Source organism: Gambusia affinis, linkage group LG05, assembly GCF_019740435.1.
Source record: "Gambusia affinis linkage group LG05, SWU_Gaff_1.0, whole genome shotgun sequence".
Taxonomy (NCBI): domain Eukaryota; kingdom Metazoa; phylum Chordata; class Actinopteri; order Cyprinodontiformes; family Poeciliidae; genus Gambusia; species Gambusia affinis.
In genome coordinates, this window is record NC_057872.1 from 5,343,859 (window position 1) to 5,359,704 (window position 15,846).

Here is a 15,846-nt window from a genome sequence, read left to right on the forward strand (position 1 = left end):
TTAACTTTTCAGGTTTTAATTTCAAGAGAGACAAAACTTTCCCGTAATAAGTTTAACCTTCTTGGTTTCACCTGAGCTTGGCTGCAGGTCAGTTCTCTTGTTTGCAAATTCAATAGAACTGCTCCAACACTGCTGCGCATTGACATCTTATGGTTCCTTTTTTGAAGAAAAAAGTCAAAAAATTACATTTAAACAAACACACACAAAAAAATTTGATACAAAGTGACTGAAAGTACAAAATGACAAATGAGCAACGGATATGCCAAAATCTAGCTTCCGGTGTTTGTGAGCCTAATGAACAAGTAACATCAGTCTGTAGAAAATATAGTTTACTTTTAAACATCTTCTAACAGTCTGGAAACTTTGAAGATGTGTTTTGTTGTAGGAGACTCTGTACTCTTTTTGTGTTTGTTTTTTTGTCCAAGTGGGTTTCAGGGTGAAAAATCTGGCCTCATGTTTCCATCTTGACAACAAAAATCCCTCTTTTGTGGAAACGTTAATGTGTTAACCCAGCATCTAGCCTGACCTTTTACCCCAAATGCTTATAACACATAAGAAATAACAACAATGGTGGATTTGTGGTTGTGCTGCAGCTGCAGAGCCTTTATCAAGGTTCTACAACAAAAAGTTTTACAAAAGACTTCACCTTCGCTTTGTTGTTTGCCTTCCCTGTTGTGTTTACCGCTAACCTTGTGTGGAAGCTCCACACATACTCCATGTCTAGTGCCACTTACAGGTCTGGGGGTGTAAAAGCAGCTTTTTTCTCTGTGTTTATGTTTGGATGAAAACATTTCTGGAAGCGGTCATGTGCTTTTGATACTGACCAAACATTCCCATGTGGAAGGGACCAGACTCTTCTTTCTGCAGTAATTACTTCCACACTGAAGAGTGTTGTCATTGACATAACCTGGTAAAGCTCTGTTATGGTGCCATCACTTTTCAAAATAATGGGATTTTTTTTTCTTGTTTCTGACGGCTAAAACTTGGTCGTCAGTGCTAATTTTGATATCTTGAAACAAAATCCCCCAAAATATTGTGTTTAAAAAGTAGTTTTTATTGTATTTCCTCCCTCTTTCATCTTGAGTGTAATTGCCAAGCTGCACCCCATGTATGATTAAAGCGCATCTTGCCGGCATTGGTTTATTTAAGACTAATGCAGATAAATAGTGAATTAATAAACCGGTCAGACTCCTCTTAATACCGTTGATCCATAACCACGTGTTTGTGTGTGTGTGTGTGTTCAGTTCGCACAGGGTGAATACAACTCTAGTGGGTTTGACCTGAATGTGATGCCAGTTTGGAGGAACAACATAACCGGCAGCGGCGTGGTGGTCAGCATCATCGATGACGGTGAGTCTAACATCGCTGTAGCACACGTGCTAATAGGAAGCATACGGACCTCGAGCTAGTGTCTGCGTTTCCATTAACCTTAAATTGCGCAAATTGAAATGATGAAAATAAATTTGCTTAACATTACAAATTTGAACATACTTAGAAAGTCCAGAGGATATTTACTTACTTACTTATGTAGCAACCCGGAACAGGGACTAGAACAAATTTAGAATCCAGATAAAACTACCTTAGCAACTACTTTTAGACTCCTATTCTTCCGACCCAGAAAAGGAATTAGAAGAAGATACTTACTTATACTTATCTGGCAACCCGGAATAGGAGTATTTAGTTTATATACTTTGGATCAACATTATTAGATTCATTTTTTACTTTCTTCCTTTGCTCTTTCCTTTGGTTTGTTATTTTGTTTGTATGTCCTTTTAATTTATGTATAGCACTTAGAGTTGCCTTGCTGCTGAAAATGTGCAATATAAATAAAATTACCTTACCTTACCTTAATGGAAACACGCCAATAGCAGTGATTTTAATTTAATTCTGTTGACATTAGACGACATGGACGAAGACTTGCGCACATTCATATGGGAAGCGCGGTTACTGTGGAGGTTCTGGAAGCTTCTGGTCCGTTTTGGACCGTTTGAAAAGACAAAATGTTAATAATATTTATACAAGTGGAGACTGCACAACGCAATAAAAAAAAAAGAAAAATCAGGTTTGCCGTCACCTTTGACCTAGAGTGAAGAGTGCGAATGATTTATCTAAGCTCCCTGAGCTGCGACCCACCGCCTTACCTCCATCATCTTCGTTTCAGTCACGCCACAGTGACAATTCATTTCTCTCTGATTGCTGGGATATCTGGCAACAAGGGAAATGAGAGAGCGGCATCTTATGGGCTCATTCATCAAGAACTAATTGAACCCTCACTTGTCTCAAGTGCTGATAGAGCGGAGTAGTTGTTGGAGTGTGAAGGTGTGTTTGAGCCACTGTCTTTTTTTTTTTTTTTGCAGTCAAGAACCTCTGATTCTGTTTTCTGGGGTGCACAAATCACAGAGTTATTGGAATCAAATATACTTTCTCCACCCGTTGACGTTTGTTTGTGTTTTTCCACAATTTCATGGATGTGTGTACGGCTGACTATTTTAGAAATGAATTGATCCTATCGAATCAGGCGATTAATCGAGTAATCGAATAATAAAAAAATGAATATTCTGCAAATTTCAGCTTATTTTATACAATATATGAAACATGCACATATTTTCAATTCCTTTCTGTAAATAGAAAATAAAATATTTTATTGCCTAAAATTCAAAATCAAGCTTACGCTGGATTATTTGTAGCAAAGGATGCATCTGCATCTGCAGCTACAAAACAATACGAAGATAAATACTTAAAAAAGCCATTTATTCTTCATTTAACATCAGTACAGTGTTGGGCTGATCTGTTGACTGTTTATTCAATTAACCAATTAATGACTGACTAGCTAAAGATGCTTAAATGAATTCTTTCTTTTTGTACAGAATTTGAACTGCTTGATGCTAAAACTATGTATCTGGATAAAACACAAAGATGTATTCTCTTTGTGTACAGTTCTGGTTTAATTACTGCTCTGACTGTGTTGTTCTTACGGCAAACAGCCTTTGTAAGAGTCTATGTACTCCAGTTAATGATTACCAAATTAGTTGATGATTATTTCAATAATCAATAACATCACGATTAATTGTTTTAACTGTATATGTGTGTGCTTTTTTTTGTGTAAGGCTAATGTGCCGAGTTGTTATGGGGGGTGGGGGTGGGGGGGAGGGTTGCTTTTCTCTGCCTCTCATCCCTCTGCACACTGACTGTACCATGGGGTGTGTTTGTGTGTGTGTGTTTGTGGTGCACAGTTAGAGGTGGATACAGAATGAGCAAGGCAGTGACAGACTGAGAGAGAGAAATTACAGAGAGGAAAGATCCGGAGAGAAATGTCAGGAGATGGCGAGAGAGGAGAGGATTGCGAGCGGCTGTACGGGTTAATGTATGTGCGGCAGAGAGAGAATTAGACCTGCACCAGTGAATCTCCCTCCTCTGAGGCTATTGTACTTCGCTCCACCTCTCCGTATTGATTCCGCCCGGGCAGGAGCTCCCTCTCTCTCTCTCTCTCTTCTGCCCCACCGTCTTCCCTTTCTTCTGTTTCCCTTCGTCATTTTTTTTTTCTCTCCTCCGCCCGCTCTTTGTTAACCGGACGGAGACGTCTTCCTCGTTCCTCGCGCTCTGTCTTTCCGTTTCGCCTGCTCTCCTTCCATTTCCCCTCCTCCCCCATCTTCCAGAGAGCCCTGCCTCTCTTCGGCCAGAGGATCGCTTTCCCCTCTCACCTTTAGCCAACCTTTCAATCGATGCCCATTGATTTTGATATCACAATGAAATAAATTATTTCTCTTTGAGTGAAAGCGTCCATGACTCAACCCCGCCGCGGTGTCTTTCTCCATCTCTGTCCTTCAGCTCTCTCCCTTTGTTTTAGAGGTAATGTAATTGGTATCTGAGGCTGATCCTCTTAAAACATTGAATCACATTTAGTATGCCACTTTCAATTTATGCACCCATGTCTGGGTTTGCTCTGAGTTTCTTTTTACAAATGCGCTCTCTCAAAGATACACCTGCATTAGTTTCTGTTTCACTGCTGTGGTTCGTAAATTCTCGTCATTACATTTGCATATCGGGTGAATACCAGATATGTACCTTACAAACACAACTTCAAATCTTTCTCACGTCTTGTTGCAAACAGAATTATTTCATATGGATTTTATGTGTGACCATGATTCAGTATGTGATTTTCAAATCTTTTTAACAAATAAAAGCTCAAGAAGTGCACCAAGCATTACACTGATCCCCCAACATAAGGTGCTGTGCAGCTGATTTAATCAATGTGTCCTAATGATCAGAGTTCAGCCACATGACATTTATTTTCAGCATAAATCCAGTTGCCTTGTGAAAAGTGACTTTAGATTTTACTGCTAAACATTTGGGTTTAATGGCAATAAACGCTTTGTTCCACAGTGAGAGTTGGGAACGTGCACACTGAGAAATAGGCCAAAAAACCAAACTCTGACAACTTAAATATAACATGTGCAACCTGAAATATCGGCTACAATCTAAAACAACTCTAGCTTTAGCCTACGATGCAACAAATGCACAGTCATAGCGACAATATATCTGAAATATTATGTTCTTATTTACATTATAGCATACCTTGTACCTCTATCGTGCCATATGCTAATATCAGTATCAGCTCTGTTAAAACATAAGCAATAAAAGATGCTGAAACTAGATGTCCCTTCAAAATAAAAACATAATCTCTAAAATTGGAAGTTACTCGTAGATGAATCTCAGTAAAAGCAATAAGAGCCGAAAAGGGATACAAACAAATAAAAGAATACACTCAAGGTTATTTACAAAAAGATTTGCCCAGTGATAAGAGGAAGATTGGGTTCGGGTATGAAATTATATTCTGAACTTTGAATGTCTCATAGATGAAGAAGAGGATGAGGAAGAGGATGAGGGCCACTGGAAAAGAAAGATTTCTGATTTTAGTCTCAGAATTATTACTATTTTTCCAGAATTGTGACTTTTTTTTTTTTTTTTGCAGAGTGAGATTAAAGTCAGAATTCCTTTAAAAATAAAAGCCTGAAAAGAAAAAAATAATGCAATTTGGCATCAGCAAAGGTTGTGATAAAACACTGGAGTCAGTTGATTGTTCATCAATAATTGAATAAATTGTTTGACCATGTCTTCTGTTGTGTATTCGTTAGCCAACCAATGTATAGATTTAATCACAATACAACACTTTGACCTTTTGGAGTTCTGCACCTAAAAGTGAACCAAATGGTGAAAAAACTAAGAAAGACTAAACTCAAACTAAACAATATTTAACTAATAATAGCTAATAAAAACTAGAAAACACAATCTTAAAAAGTTATTAAAACTTACTGAATTGGATAAAAAGTCGCAATGAAATCAAACTAAACTGTAATGAAAAACCCCAAACTATTATAACACCAGTTTTATAAAGCTTTCAATTCAAATTCAATTCAAATGTACTTTATTGATCCCAAAGGAAATGAAATAATAATAAATAACATTTAGAACATCTGAAAGGCCCTGATCTCTTTCGCTCGGGTAACAGCGGTTTTCTCCTACCGCTGTCGCTCATAATGCCGACATGATTGTCATAAAGCTGAAAGAAGGATAAGAAATAAAAATCATTCAATAAACATGATGTTTACATGACTGATAAATGCCACCTGTCTTGTTTGTGAGGACAGCTCCTTAAAAATACTTATTAAAATCCATGTACGGTTTGATACATGAGGCTTCTGGACACATTTACAGCTGAGATAAAAGACAGCTGTCACGTCAACACAAGCTGTGTTCATTAGAGGGTCGTGACCTCTGGTTTGGGTTATGGGTTCATCTGAAAAATTAGTGCCGTGCAGAGTCCCTCGTCACCCAGCGATCAGGAGTTATTGATCGATATTGTGCTGATATTGTTACGATATCGGTCCAGAGAATGACTGGACGGACTGATTGGTGGATTCAGAAAGAGTCCACACAAAGACTCCGTTATCAAGCTTGATCATGTGAAACATCCAGTGTGTTGGGTGGAATGACGGCTAATGAATGAACTGGAGTACCGACTAGAACTCCTCTGTCTCTCCATCATTACTTAATGTGCAAATGAGATACCTACGGTTGCTGTAAAGACTCTCAAACGCCCACTCCGGCTCCAGCGTTTGCTTTGTAGTTTTTGCCATTTCTCCAGAATCACACAGATGCCATCGAGTTAAAGTCGGGATTTTACAGCCGAAGCTCCACTCAGGGAATGACGCAAAGCCCAACATAAACACAAAGCTGCATATGTGTTCATAATTTAGAATGCGTGCATCAGCTGAGGAAGGAGCTGTGATAAAATATTTTATGGCTGATTATAAAGAATAATCAGAGGCTGTGATGTGATTGGCTCACAGTACAGGAAGTATTTACTGCAAAAAAAAAACAAAAACAAAAAAAAACCCAAAAAGCAAAACAGTATCTCTGTCACTCTGGTTTAGATAATGTTCTTGCTTTATATTCAACACACAAACAACATGAATCCATTTCAGTTGCTCGTATAGCACAGCTATTCTCATTGCGCATGATTACATTTATGAACAGAATCTTTGAGGACCTTATAAAATTGAAAGCATTTAAATTAAGATGCAACATACCGAAGCTGAAATCAGCGTACTGTTGAGTTTAAGCAACGGAGATCCCAGACTGATGACTATTTTCTGTTTTTGATTTATTTGCATTGAGGATTGGATTTCTTCTCTACCGTTCCAGGAGGGAAAGGCTGAGAATCAGTCTGTGAAAACAGATTTCATTCGACACAATGATGTGTTGACGATATGATCTGTTGCTGCCTCAATTAGATTATCATCGACATTTAATATCGTCAACTCAGATTGTTTTGGTCACCGTTCTGAGAACTTGACTAGGTTTCCCATAAAGTCTGACCAACTTCTCTTTTTTTGTTGTTTTTGTTTTTCCCTTTGACGTTCTTCCTCTTCTCTTCTGTGCAGAGTTGCGTAAACCAGCACATCATCGCCCCCTTGTGAGGACGTTAGTAAAAGCTAACATTTCTTTTTCAGAAGGGGGAAAAAACTAGCATGAGTCGGAGCTCGTCGGCCAGATATCAACGTTTAAGAAAAAATACTCCCACAGCATGATGCTTCCAACTCCAAGTTTCACAGCGGAGGTGGTGTGTTCAGGGTGATGTATGGATGTACGGTGTTTGTTTTCCTCCCACACACGGCATTTAGCATGCAGATCAGAAAGTTTTTTTTCTTTTGGTCTCATTTAATTTCAAACCAATAAGACTTTTAAATGACTTATAGCTTTCTTTCAAAGACAGTTTTTTTTCTTCTCTGCCCTCTCTTCCATAAAGTCTGGATTTGTGGCGCACACAGCAAACAGCTATGAGCTGTGGATCTCTGCAGCTCACCAAAGGCCTCTTGGATGCTTCTTTGACTAAAGAGCTTCTCTGCGTTGATATCTGGCCGACGAGCTCCGACTCATGCTAGTTTTTTCCCCCTTCTGAAAAAGAAATGTTAGCTTTTACTAACGTCCTCACAAGGGGGCGATGATGTGCTGGTTTACGCAACTCTGCACAGAAGAGAAGAGGAAGAACGTCAAAGGGAAAAACAAAAACAACAAAAAAAGAAGGGAGAAAGAGATTCTTCACCTGAATATTAATGGAGTTTTTGTATCCTTGTTGTCCCTGATAGATGAATGAGCCACATTTTTGTAGTTTTTCTCCCAGCTTTCGTTTTCTTCGGTTGCTATGTGTAGGACAATCTGCCAGCAAAAACAGACTGGTGAAAACCAAGTTTCATTTTCCTTCTACTTCACGTTTATATGCAGCTTTGTGTTGGTCTATTACAGTAAGACACATTGGTGTTCGTATGGAAGAGGAATAGGACCACTGAGAAAAAACAAAACTGACTTTAATCTCAGAATTTAGATTTTTTTCTTCTTCAGAATTTAGACTTTGGATCTCAGATTACTCAAAACGCTAAAAAAGCAGAATCTGAATTCTGCGATTAAAATGAGTATTCTGACAAAAAAAAGAAAAAAAAGAAAAGTGTCTAATCTTCTTCTGGGCGTATGTGTTTGTAATGCAAAAAATTGCAAAGTATTTCAAGGGGCTTCAGAAATGTTGTGTTCCTGAGACATCTTTTTGTTTTCGCTTTATATTGATAAGCTGCAGCTCTCCAGTGACACCGATATTAATTTAAATGCAACTGAGGAAACCTGAACCTGCCTGTTTCAGTGCAAAGAAAACTTGAAATCTTTGTTTAGTTTTGCTTTTTACTTCAGGACCCTTGGCTATTTTCAAGCTAAGGTTTGTTCCTGAGTCATTCGATACATGTCATCTTTTTATTGCACGTCTTAATATCTCTACATCAGTGACTTTGAACGCTCCCATTAAGGTAAGCCCCAGGCTCGGGGCCTGAAGAATCTGGCAGGGGCTCGTTTGTGTCTGTTTGCACGGTCGGCTGTTTGGCTGAAGTGACTCTGTCCGGCCGTGTAAAAGTGTCTCTGGCAGAAGGAGCGACAGAGTCAGCGCCCCCCCCCCCCCCCTCTCACCTCTCTCCCCCTCCTGCTGTTCAATCCATCCAGCTGCTGTCACCACAGGGGAGCAGACAATCTATCAAGGCATCGGGATGCATTCTCCTCACCTGTGCCGCGCCTTTAATGAACAGCCAACATGATCCCGGCTGACAAGCAGGAAATGGATGTAATAAAGATTGTTTCTGCATGCTCTTTGCATCCCTGATAAATCACCTCGCTGTGCAACAGATACGGGAGCCACATGGAAATTTGATTTCACACAGCGAGGGGGAGAAAGAAGAGAGCAGTAGGGAGAGAAGAGAGCTGCTAGTGGTGGGGTCACTCTGTTTTATTTCTCTTTTGCTCCAGCGGAGCAGTGGAGCAAGATGTGTGGGAGGGAAATACAAATGCCTTTTTTTTGTTGTTGTTGTTAGGTTTTATTATGTATTTATTTATTGGGTATTTTTCTTCTTCCTCATGCTCTTGTGTGTCCGAGCTGGAAGATGCTGTAACTCCGAACCTCTACCTAATTAAACAATAGACCTGTGGTGTTTGTGCCCGGCAAAAGTATTCACAGCTATGAAATTCACATTGCGTCAACTTCAATGTATTTCACTGTGATTTTTCTACATATGCGGAGCAAGGCGCTCAGACCTTAATTTCAAATATGGCACAAAAATTGCATTGCACATCTCTACTGAGAAGCATGGCGGTGGCAGCATTATGCTGTTGGGATATTTGCCTTATTTTACCCCCAAATTGTGTTTTTTATTTAGGAAAAAAAAAAAGGACTGTAAGGTTTCACACAAGATATATTACAGAGCAAAAGACAAAAATAAGGTCTCCACTGAGTGCATTTATTCTGAAAAATGTGATTATTTCAAGTTTCCATTCCTTGATACTGCAAAGTCGGAAATTTACAGAGACTTATAAAGTCAAGCGTTTGCGACAAATATTGCCACAAGTCCGATAAAGACGTCTGCCTGGTCCAGGCTGCTGCATCGAGTCTGCATCGGGGAGATTTCTGATCCATTTCAGATTGTTTTTCTTACAAATTTCTGACTTTACAATGTCATAAAACATTGTAATTTTTTATTTTTACTTGTAAATATTAAGGTATAGAATAAATTTCCTAAAAAACATCGGAGATTTAGAAAGCAGTCTTTCTTTTAAAGCAGCACCAGAACCTCATTTATTACATCCAGGTTCATGTGGGTAATTTGTAAAATGTGACACGTGACTGGTCTTCTACATTAGAGGTGTCACTGATGCTAAAATTGTCAAATTTTGTGTGAATATTTTTGCGTTTAAGCAATTGGACTCCAGGAAGATTAGTAAACACTGGAAACTGATGGGGATCCTGATAAATAAATAAGGACATCTTGAATTTTTTTTTAGGGTTTTTTGGTGGAGATTTTCTCCGATGTCGTTTGATTCCCAAAAGAAATAAAAAAATACAATCATATATGTATTTTTATAGGCCCTAATTTAAGCTGTACATGAACATTTTTAGAGCTTCAGTCCAAGTTTACATTAAGTAAAAAAAACAAAAAAACAAAGAAGCTTTTGTTTTGAAAATCCATTCTATGTACTCAAAGCGGTGGATTATTTGTTTTCGAATGTCCTGTGCAGTTCCTTTCCACTCTGTTTAAGATGGAAAAATAGTTCAGGTTATAACAAAACCACACGGTGTGAGGTCATGTTTTTATAAACTCACAATAAAACGCAAACGTCAACAGCCTGGCCAGCAGCTACAGCTAAACGTCAGCACACACACATCCTGGTGGTGTGTAGGTGGAGAGCTGATCTAATTAGAGTCGCAATATAAGCAGGAGAACCTATTTGTAAGAACGGCTCCTGGGGAACATTTCTCAGCAGTGGAACTGCAGCGGTCCTTTACGTTATTTATTTTCCAAATGTTTGCTAAGAGGGAATAAACTTTCCATGTTGGCATACCGTGCTTTCCAAATTTATTAATGCCACTTCAACTTTTTTCAGATTTCTTTAAATTAAAAATAAATAAAAACACTTCAGGGTTCCATGGCTTGGGTGACAGTAGAAAAGTATTACGTTCTACCAGGTCTGTTGTTCACACTCTGACAGCAACTTATGATTATTTCACTAATCGATTATTCGATTGATTTATACTGACGATTAATCGATTAATTGGATAAAGAAGTTGGCACATTCTGCTGATTTTTAATTGCACTACTAGAGGCTTTTTCATATCAGAAATATTTTTATTTTAAAGATGCAAATAAACAAATAATTCATTTTATTGCCTAAAATGCAACAATGTGGCTTTCCATTAGTGACTGCTTGATGATTTGCAGTAAAGGATGCATCTGCAACTAATTACTTCCAAAAGCTGAGCTCTTTCTTCTGACCTCAACATAAATACAGTGTTGGGGTAATCAGCTTACTAAGGTTAAGCTAAACCTACGCCAGTGGGAACAACAAATTTACAAAGTTTTTTTTTTTTTTCCATCCTAAATAAAAAATGTTTATACTTTTTGCACAGTTTTGCCTTAATTACTGCTCTGAGTATGTTATTCTTTTAGCAAATGACCCTTTTTTTGAGTTTATGTACACCACTTAAGGATTAATCGATTACTAAATTTGTTGACGATTATTTCAAAAAATCGATTAATCACAATTAATCTGAGTACGCTGATTAATATGATTAATCGTTTCAGCCCGAGTTCACACAAATACCCTATGTTCATCAGATTATTATTTAGAACCAAAAAAAACCCTGAAAGCAGGTATTACATTCTAGTAACACTGCCGTGTGTTGGTCCATTACGGAAAACCCAATAACAGCTTGTGGTAATGTCATTGCGCTTCGTGTGCAATTTAGTAAGATCCCCAAACATTGATGGGGCGTGGAAACTTTTGCAAGGTGACACATTTCCAGGTTTGCCGGTGATGTGAAGACTTCCTTCCTGCGCCTTCCAAATGACGCGTCTGAAATTCATGAGAACAATGAACAGAAAACATTTGCAGATACACACACACTCCGTACACTACTCCTACACACCATTCCAGTTCAAACACTAAATATTGGCAGACTTGTCCCACATGTCCTATTGTGGATATAGTAACCACATAGTCATCCAGGCAAAAAAAGAAAAGAGAAAAGCATTCATAATTTAGAATAAAAGCAGAGTTAGAGAAGGGAGGGGGACAAAGTAAATGAAAGGAAAGAAGAATAATAGAAAGGGAGCTAGAAAAATGCATAGGGAATGGTATATAGGAATATAAAGGGAGAGTGAGGTTGAGATAGGGAAAGGATGGTGGGGGAGAATGAGATAGGAGGTGAGAGTGGGGATGCAGATATGGGGGTGGGTGGGTAATTTATGATTTAATCTAATGCATTCTGGACCTGCTGTAAGTCACACAGACCTCAGCTGGGTAGGCGAGGGAGGAAGAGGTGGAGAAATTGAGAGAGAGAGACATTAACCTTTTCTTGAAGCGAGCGCGGAGCTGTTTTATCTGACCACCATCCTCCCCAGTGGGGGGAAAAAAATAAAAATCCTCCTCACTCCCCTCCTCCTTTTCTCCGTTAATGCTAGCAACTCCTCTTCAAGCGGTTTTGTTTACTCAGGGAATCGTGTGGCGGCTGATTCCTGAGAGGGAAATCTTGCTTTTAATCACCTGTTGATGAGAAATATTGCTAATTATTTTACATGTTAAACTGTACGGCAGGGAGTTTAGGTAGGAACACATGAGTTTTGAAAAAAGCTACGAGAAAACCAACTATTTTATTTACTTTTTTTAAAATGTATAATTCTTAATTTATGTGTCTTTATAAAATTGCTAACTTCATTTTAGTTTCAACATATGACAACCTTTTTCCTCTTTTCTCTGCTTCTCTCCTTCTTTCCTTTCTTTTTTGTTTTCCCTTCTTTTTTCTTTCCTTCTTTTCTTTCTTGCTTTGGTTCTTTATTTCCTTCATTCTCTCCTTCCTTCCTTCCTTCCTTCCTTCCTTATTTCTTTCCTTCTTAGTTTTTTGTTTACTTCTTTCTTTCATTTGATCTCTGATGTTTCTTTCCTTCCTCCTCTCCTTCCATTCTTATTCCCCTCCCCTTTTTTGACTTTCATTCCTTTTCTTCCTTCTTTCATTCTTTCTTTCCTCTTCTACATAACAAAGGTGTTGAAAACCAGACAAAATAAACTTCATTTCCATTTAAAATAAGGAGTACAAGTGTTCAGTGTATAGCTCATACAGATATTGTTCCTCATAAACAAGTTCACAATAGGATCAGTTGTAGCCACCAGCATCGCTACAGGCAGTTTTACTACATAGGAAAAACGAAAAAAAAACAAAATATGGTATATAACATTCTACACCAGAATGCATAATATTCAGTAGTTTTTTTTCTCCCTTTGAAATCACATTCACATCAAACACTGTAAAACTCCGACTCTGTTGGCCGGAAAACAGGACTTTGCTGTAAACATCGCGATTCACTGTAACAAAATTAACAAGTGAGCTTCTGAACTATGTGACCGAAAGTCAAATCTAATTTCAGTGTCTTCACTGCACCGCCACCGGCGTTGTTGCTAGCTCTGCGTTTGCCGTCTTAAGGCATATATTTTCGGATGCATATGTTTGCTTGTGCTTACTATAAAACATAGAGGAACAGTTACGCACAATCAGAAAATGTGAGGGTTTTGAAGCATAACGACCACAAAGGCCAATTTAAATCCATCAGTATGAGCTCTGCAGGACTCTTTTCCTTTAGATCTTACCCATTGTTATCTTTATCACATCATTGTATACTGAGGTGTTATTATATGTGATTACACCTTAATTATGCTCTGTGTGTTTGTCTACAACAGAGCTGCTCTTGGTACAATATGTTCTGTTTTTTTCTTCTTCTTCTTTTAAGCAACTTCTCTTATGTCCTCTCATTATTACGTTGAACGTACGTCCTTGTAATTGCTGTGTTTATGTTCTTTCATTTACTTTGATGGGGGGTAAAAAAGAAAATAACAACCAGCAGGTTTGTCATAAAAATTACATTGAAATGTGTGTTGGTTTAATGTGTGTTGTCTACATTTGGAGCTGTCTCTTTAATAAAAAGAGTTGTTTGTATACAGCATTCAGTGGAAAAAATAATAATAATGGAGCTTAAGCTTAATTTTTTTGGTTAATTTCTCATGTAATTGCGTTACATGAGAAATGAAACTTTATTTATTATGTTTGTTTGACATGACAGCTTGATAAACTTCATAGATTTAATTGGATGAACTTAATTTGATTACTTGTGATTTGTTTAAGCTGGATTACCTGATTTATTTTTTCAGTGAAGGCACACGATGACTAAAGTTTTAAAGGTCTCTAGATATAATGATCTTTCAAGACGAAGGTTTTTTGGTTTACCGTTTCATTCATTTATTGGTCAGAACTAGAGGTCAGAGCTTTTGTAAAGTTTTGACTAATCAATCAATGCTAATCTAACAGCGTTCACTACTAAATAAAATCTAAGAACTGCAATGAAGGGTTTTTTTCTTACAGTTCTCCCACATGCTACCGCTAATTATCTATATCTGGAGTTGAGGCGACATCACACTGTGTGAGAGACGGTGGTTGGTTTAAAACTGGATTTTACTTGGTTACAGAGTTGACTTTTTAAACTGACTTTAGCATATTATTCCAGTTGGTATAACCAAGAAGATGTTGTGTTTCATGACAGGCAGGTTGAAAGCTCAAGGAAACGGAGATGCTTTACTGTTAGACAACAAGGATTTCCGTGTTGGGATTGTTGCTGTACTCTTGGTCTTTCGGAAGCCCAGTGCATTATGGATTGGAGATGCATGCCCAGCAGGTTCGGGACACTTTGGGAAGGGGCATCCGCCTTCTATTTGCTTGGCATTTCTGCTGCCGGGGGCGTTGTGACGGGGTAACTAAGTTGCGAGCTTTACCTGCTCAGAGGTCTTGACTTTGGGTTGGGCACCCTGCGTCTCTCCCTGTGCTTCCCAGCCCTGAGGGATGAGCATCATAGATGTCTTGACAAATCGTAGTAGACTCCATTTCGCATGGCTTCTAACATCTTTGATTTTCTTTTAAACACCTTAGACAACTTTAAATCTTCCCACAGTAACAGCTGTCACACCAAAGAGTGTAGCTATGCGCTCCACCATGTAGCGCTTCGGATAGCGTTTTCACTGATCAGAAAGTGATACGATTTTTGAGTTTCCAACTCATCGGTCATAAGGCAGTGCAGAGCTACTTGAAAGTTGTCAGCTAATTTTCCATTGTGTGTCTAATAAGAACCCATAGTTTCAAACTGTGTCTAAATGAAATGTAGCCACACATCAAGTGAGGGGCAAACACACACACAATGGAAATGTCACACCATCTATAGAGAGAAAAAAAAACAACATTTAGACAAGTAGGCCATTCTTGCACACCCACAAACAAACTCTGTTTCCCCTCTCTGGTAGCTAAAGCTTTTCATTGTGGGAGGAATCGAAAGCATTGAGAATAAATGATCTGGCACTCTAAACTGCAGCTTAGAGTGCACTTTCTTTCTTTGAAAGATGTGATTTTACACCTCTGTTAATACTCAACTCTACTTCTGTCTCACATCGCTAGGCTACATTTGCTACTGTTGGTCCAAAAAAACAATAACAAAAGCTTGATATGACATTTACGATGATAATAATGATTGCGCTTTCTCTTTAAATAAAAGACATTTTGCTCGACGTATCAACACAACCTTTGCTCCTGTCTCTATAGGGTTCTTCTGATGATGCAGATACCCCCTCCTGACTGGACAGGGGAGGCAAAATGCAGTAGTACTTCATTTTAGTGTTTTTTTTTTTGTTGTTGTTTTTTTTTTAGTTTAAAATGTCAGCTTCCAAATATATCCATTTCTAAGATATCAATGTGGACAACCTACTGGGCTTTGTGTTTACGGCATGCTCACAGTCATAGATAATGCCTGCTTTGGGAAAAATTGAATTAAGGTTTCATAAATCATAAAGTTACCATTTAAAAAAAACTGTTCAGTCTATTAACCAGTTCAGGTTTGATCAATCTAATTACATTGGATTTTGGATTAGAGGTTATGAAAGGATGTTCAGAGTGAATACAAAATGAGAATAGCCCTTCACTTTACTGCCATTAGGAATCTGCAAACCTGGTGTTAGCTTTAGCGTTACTACCAGGACAGGAGAGCCAGTCGAGTTGATCTTACTGAGCTTATTGAACAGTTTGTATATTACAGTTTACTGTGTTGTTGCTTCAATTTTCTTCATAATTATCAAAATGTCACCACAGGAAAAGTTTAAAAGTGGTGGAGACTTCAACCGCATGTTTGTTACAGAGTCTTACTCCATCCTTCTTGATGCTCCCTCATT

General features: G+C 38.2%; 1 protein-coding gene across 4 annotated transcripts in view; it reads left to right on the forward strand.

The window, feature by feature from the left end:
- Positions 1-15,846, forward strand: part of LOC122831727 (neuroendocrine convertase 1-like) — a 197,666-nt gene that overhangs the window by 42,256 nt on the left and 139,564 nt on the right. For all 4 annotated transcript variants that reach the window (XM_044118125.1, XM_044118127.1, XM_044118126.1 and 1 more), the window contains one exon: positions 1,245-1,350. In XM_044118125.1, the coding sequence (XP_043974060.1) occupies positions 1,245-1,350 (106 nt within the window). The remainder of the gene's footprint in view (positions 1-1,244; positions 1,351-15,846) is intronic.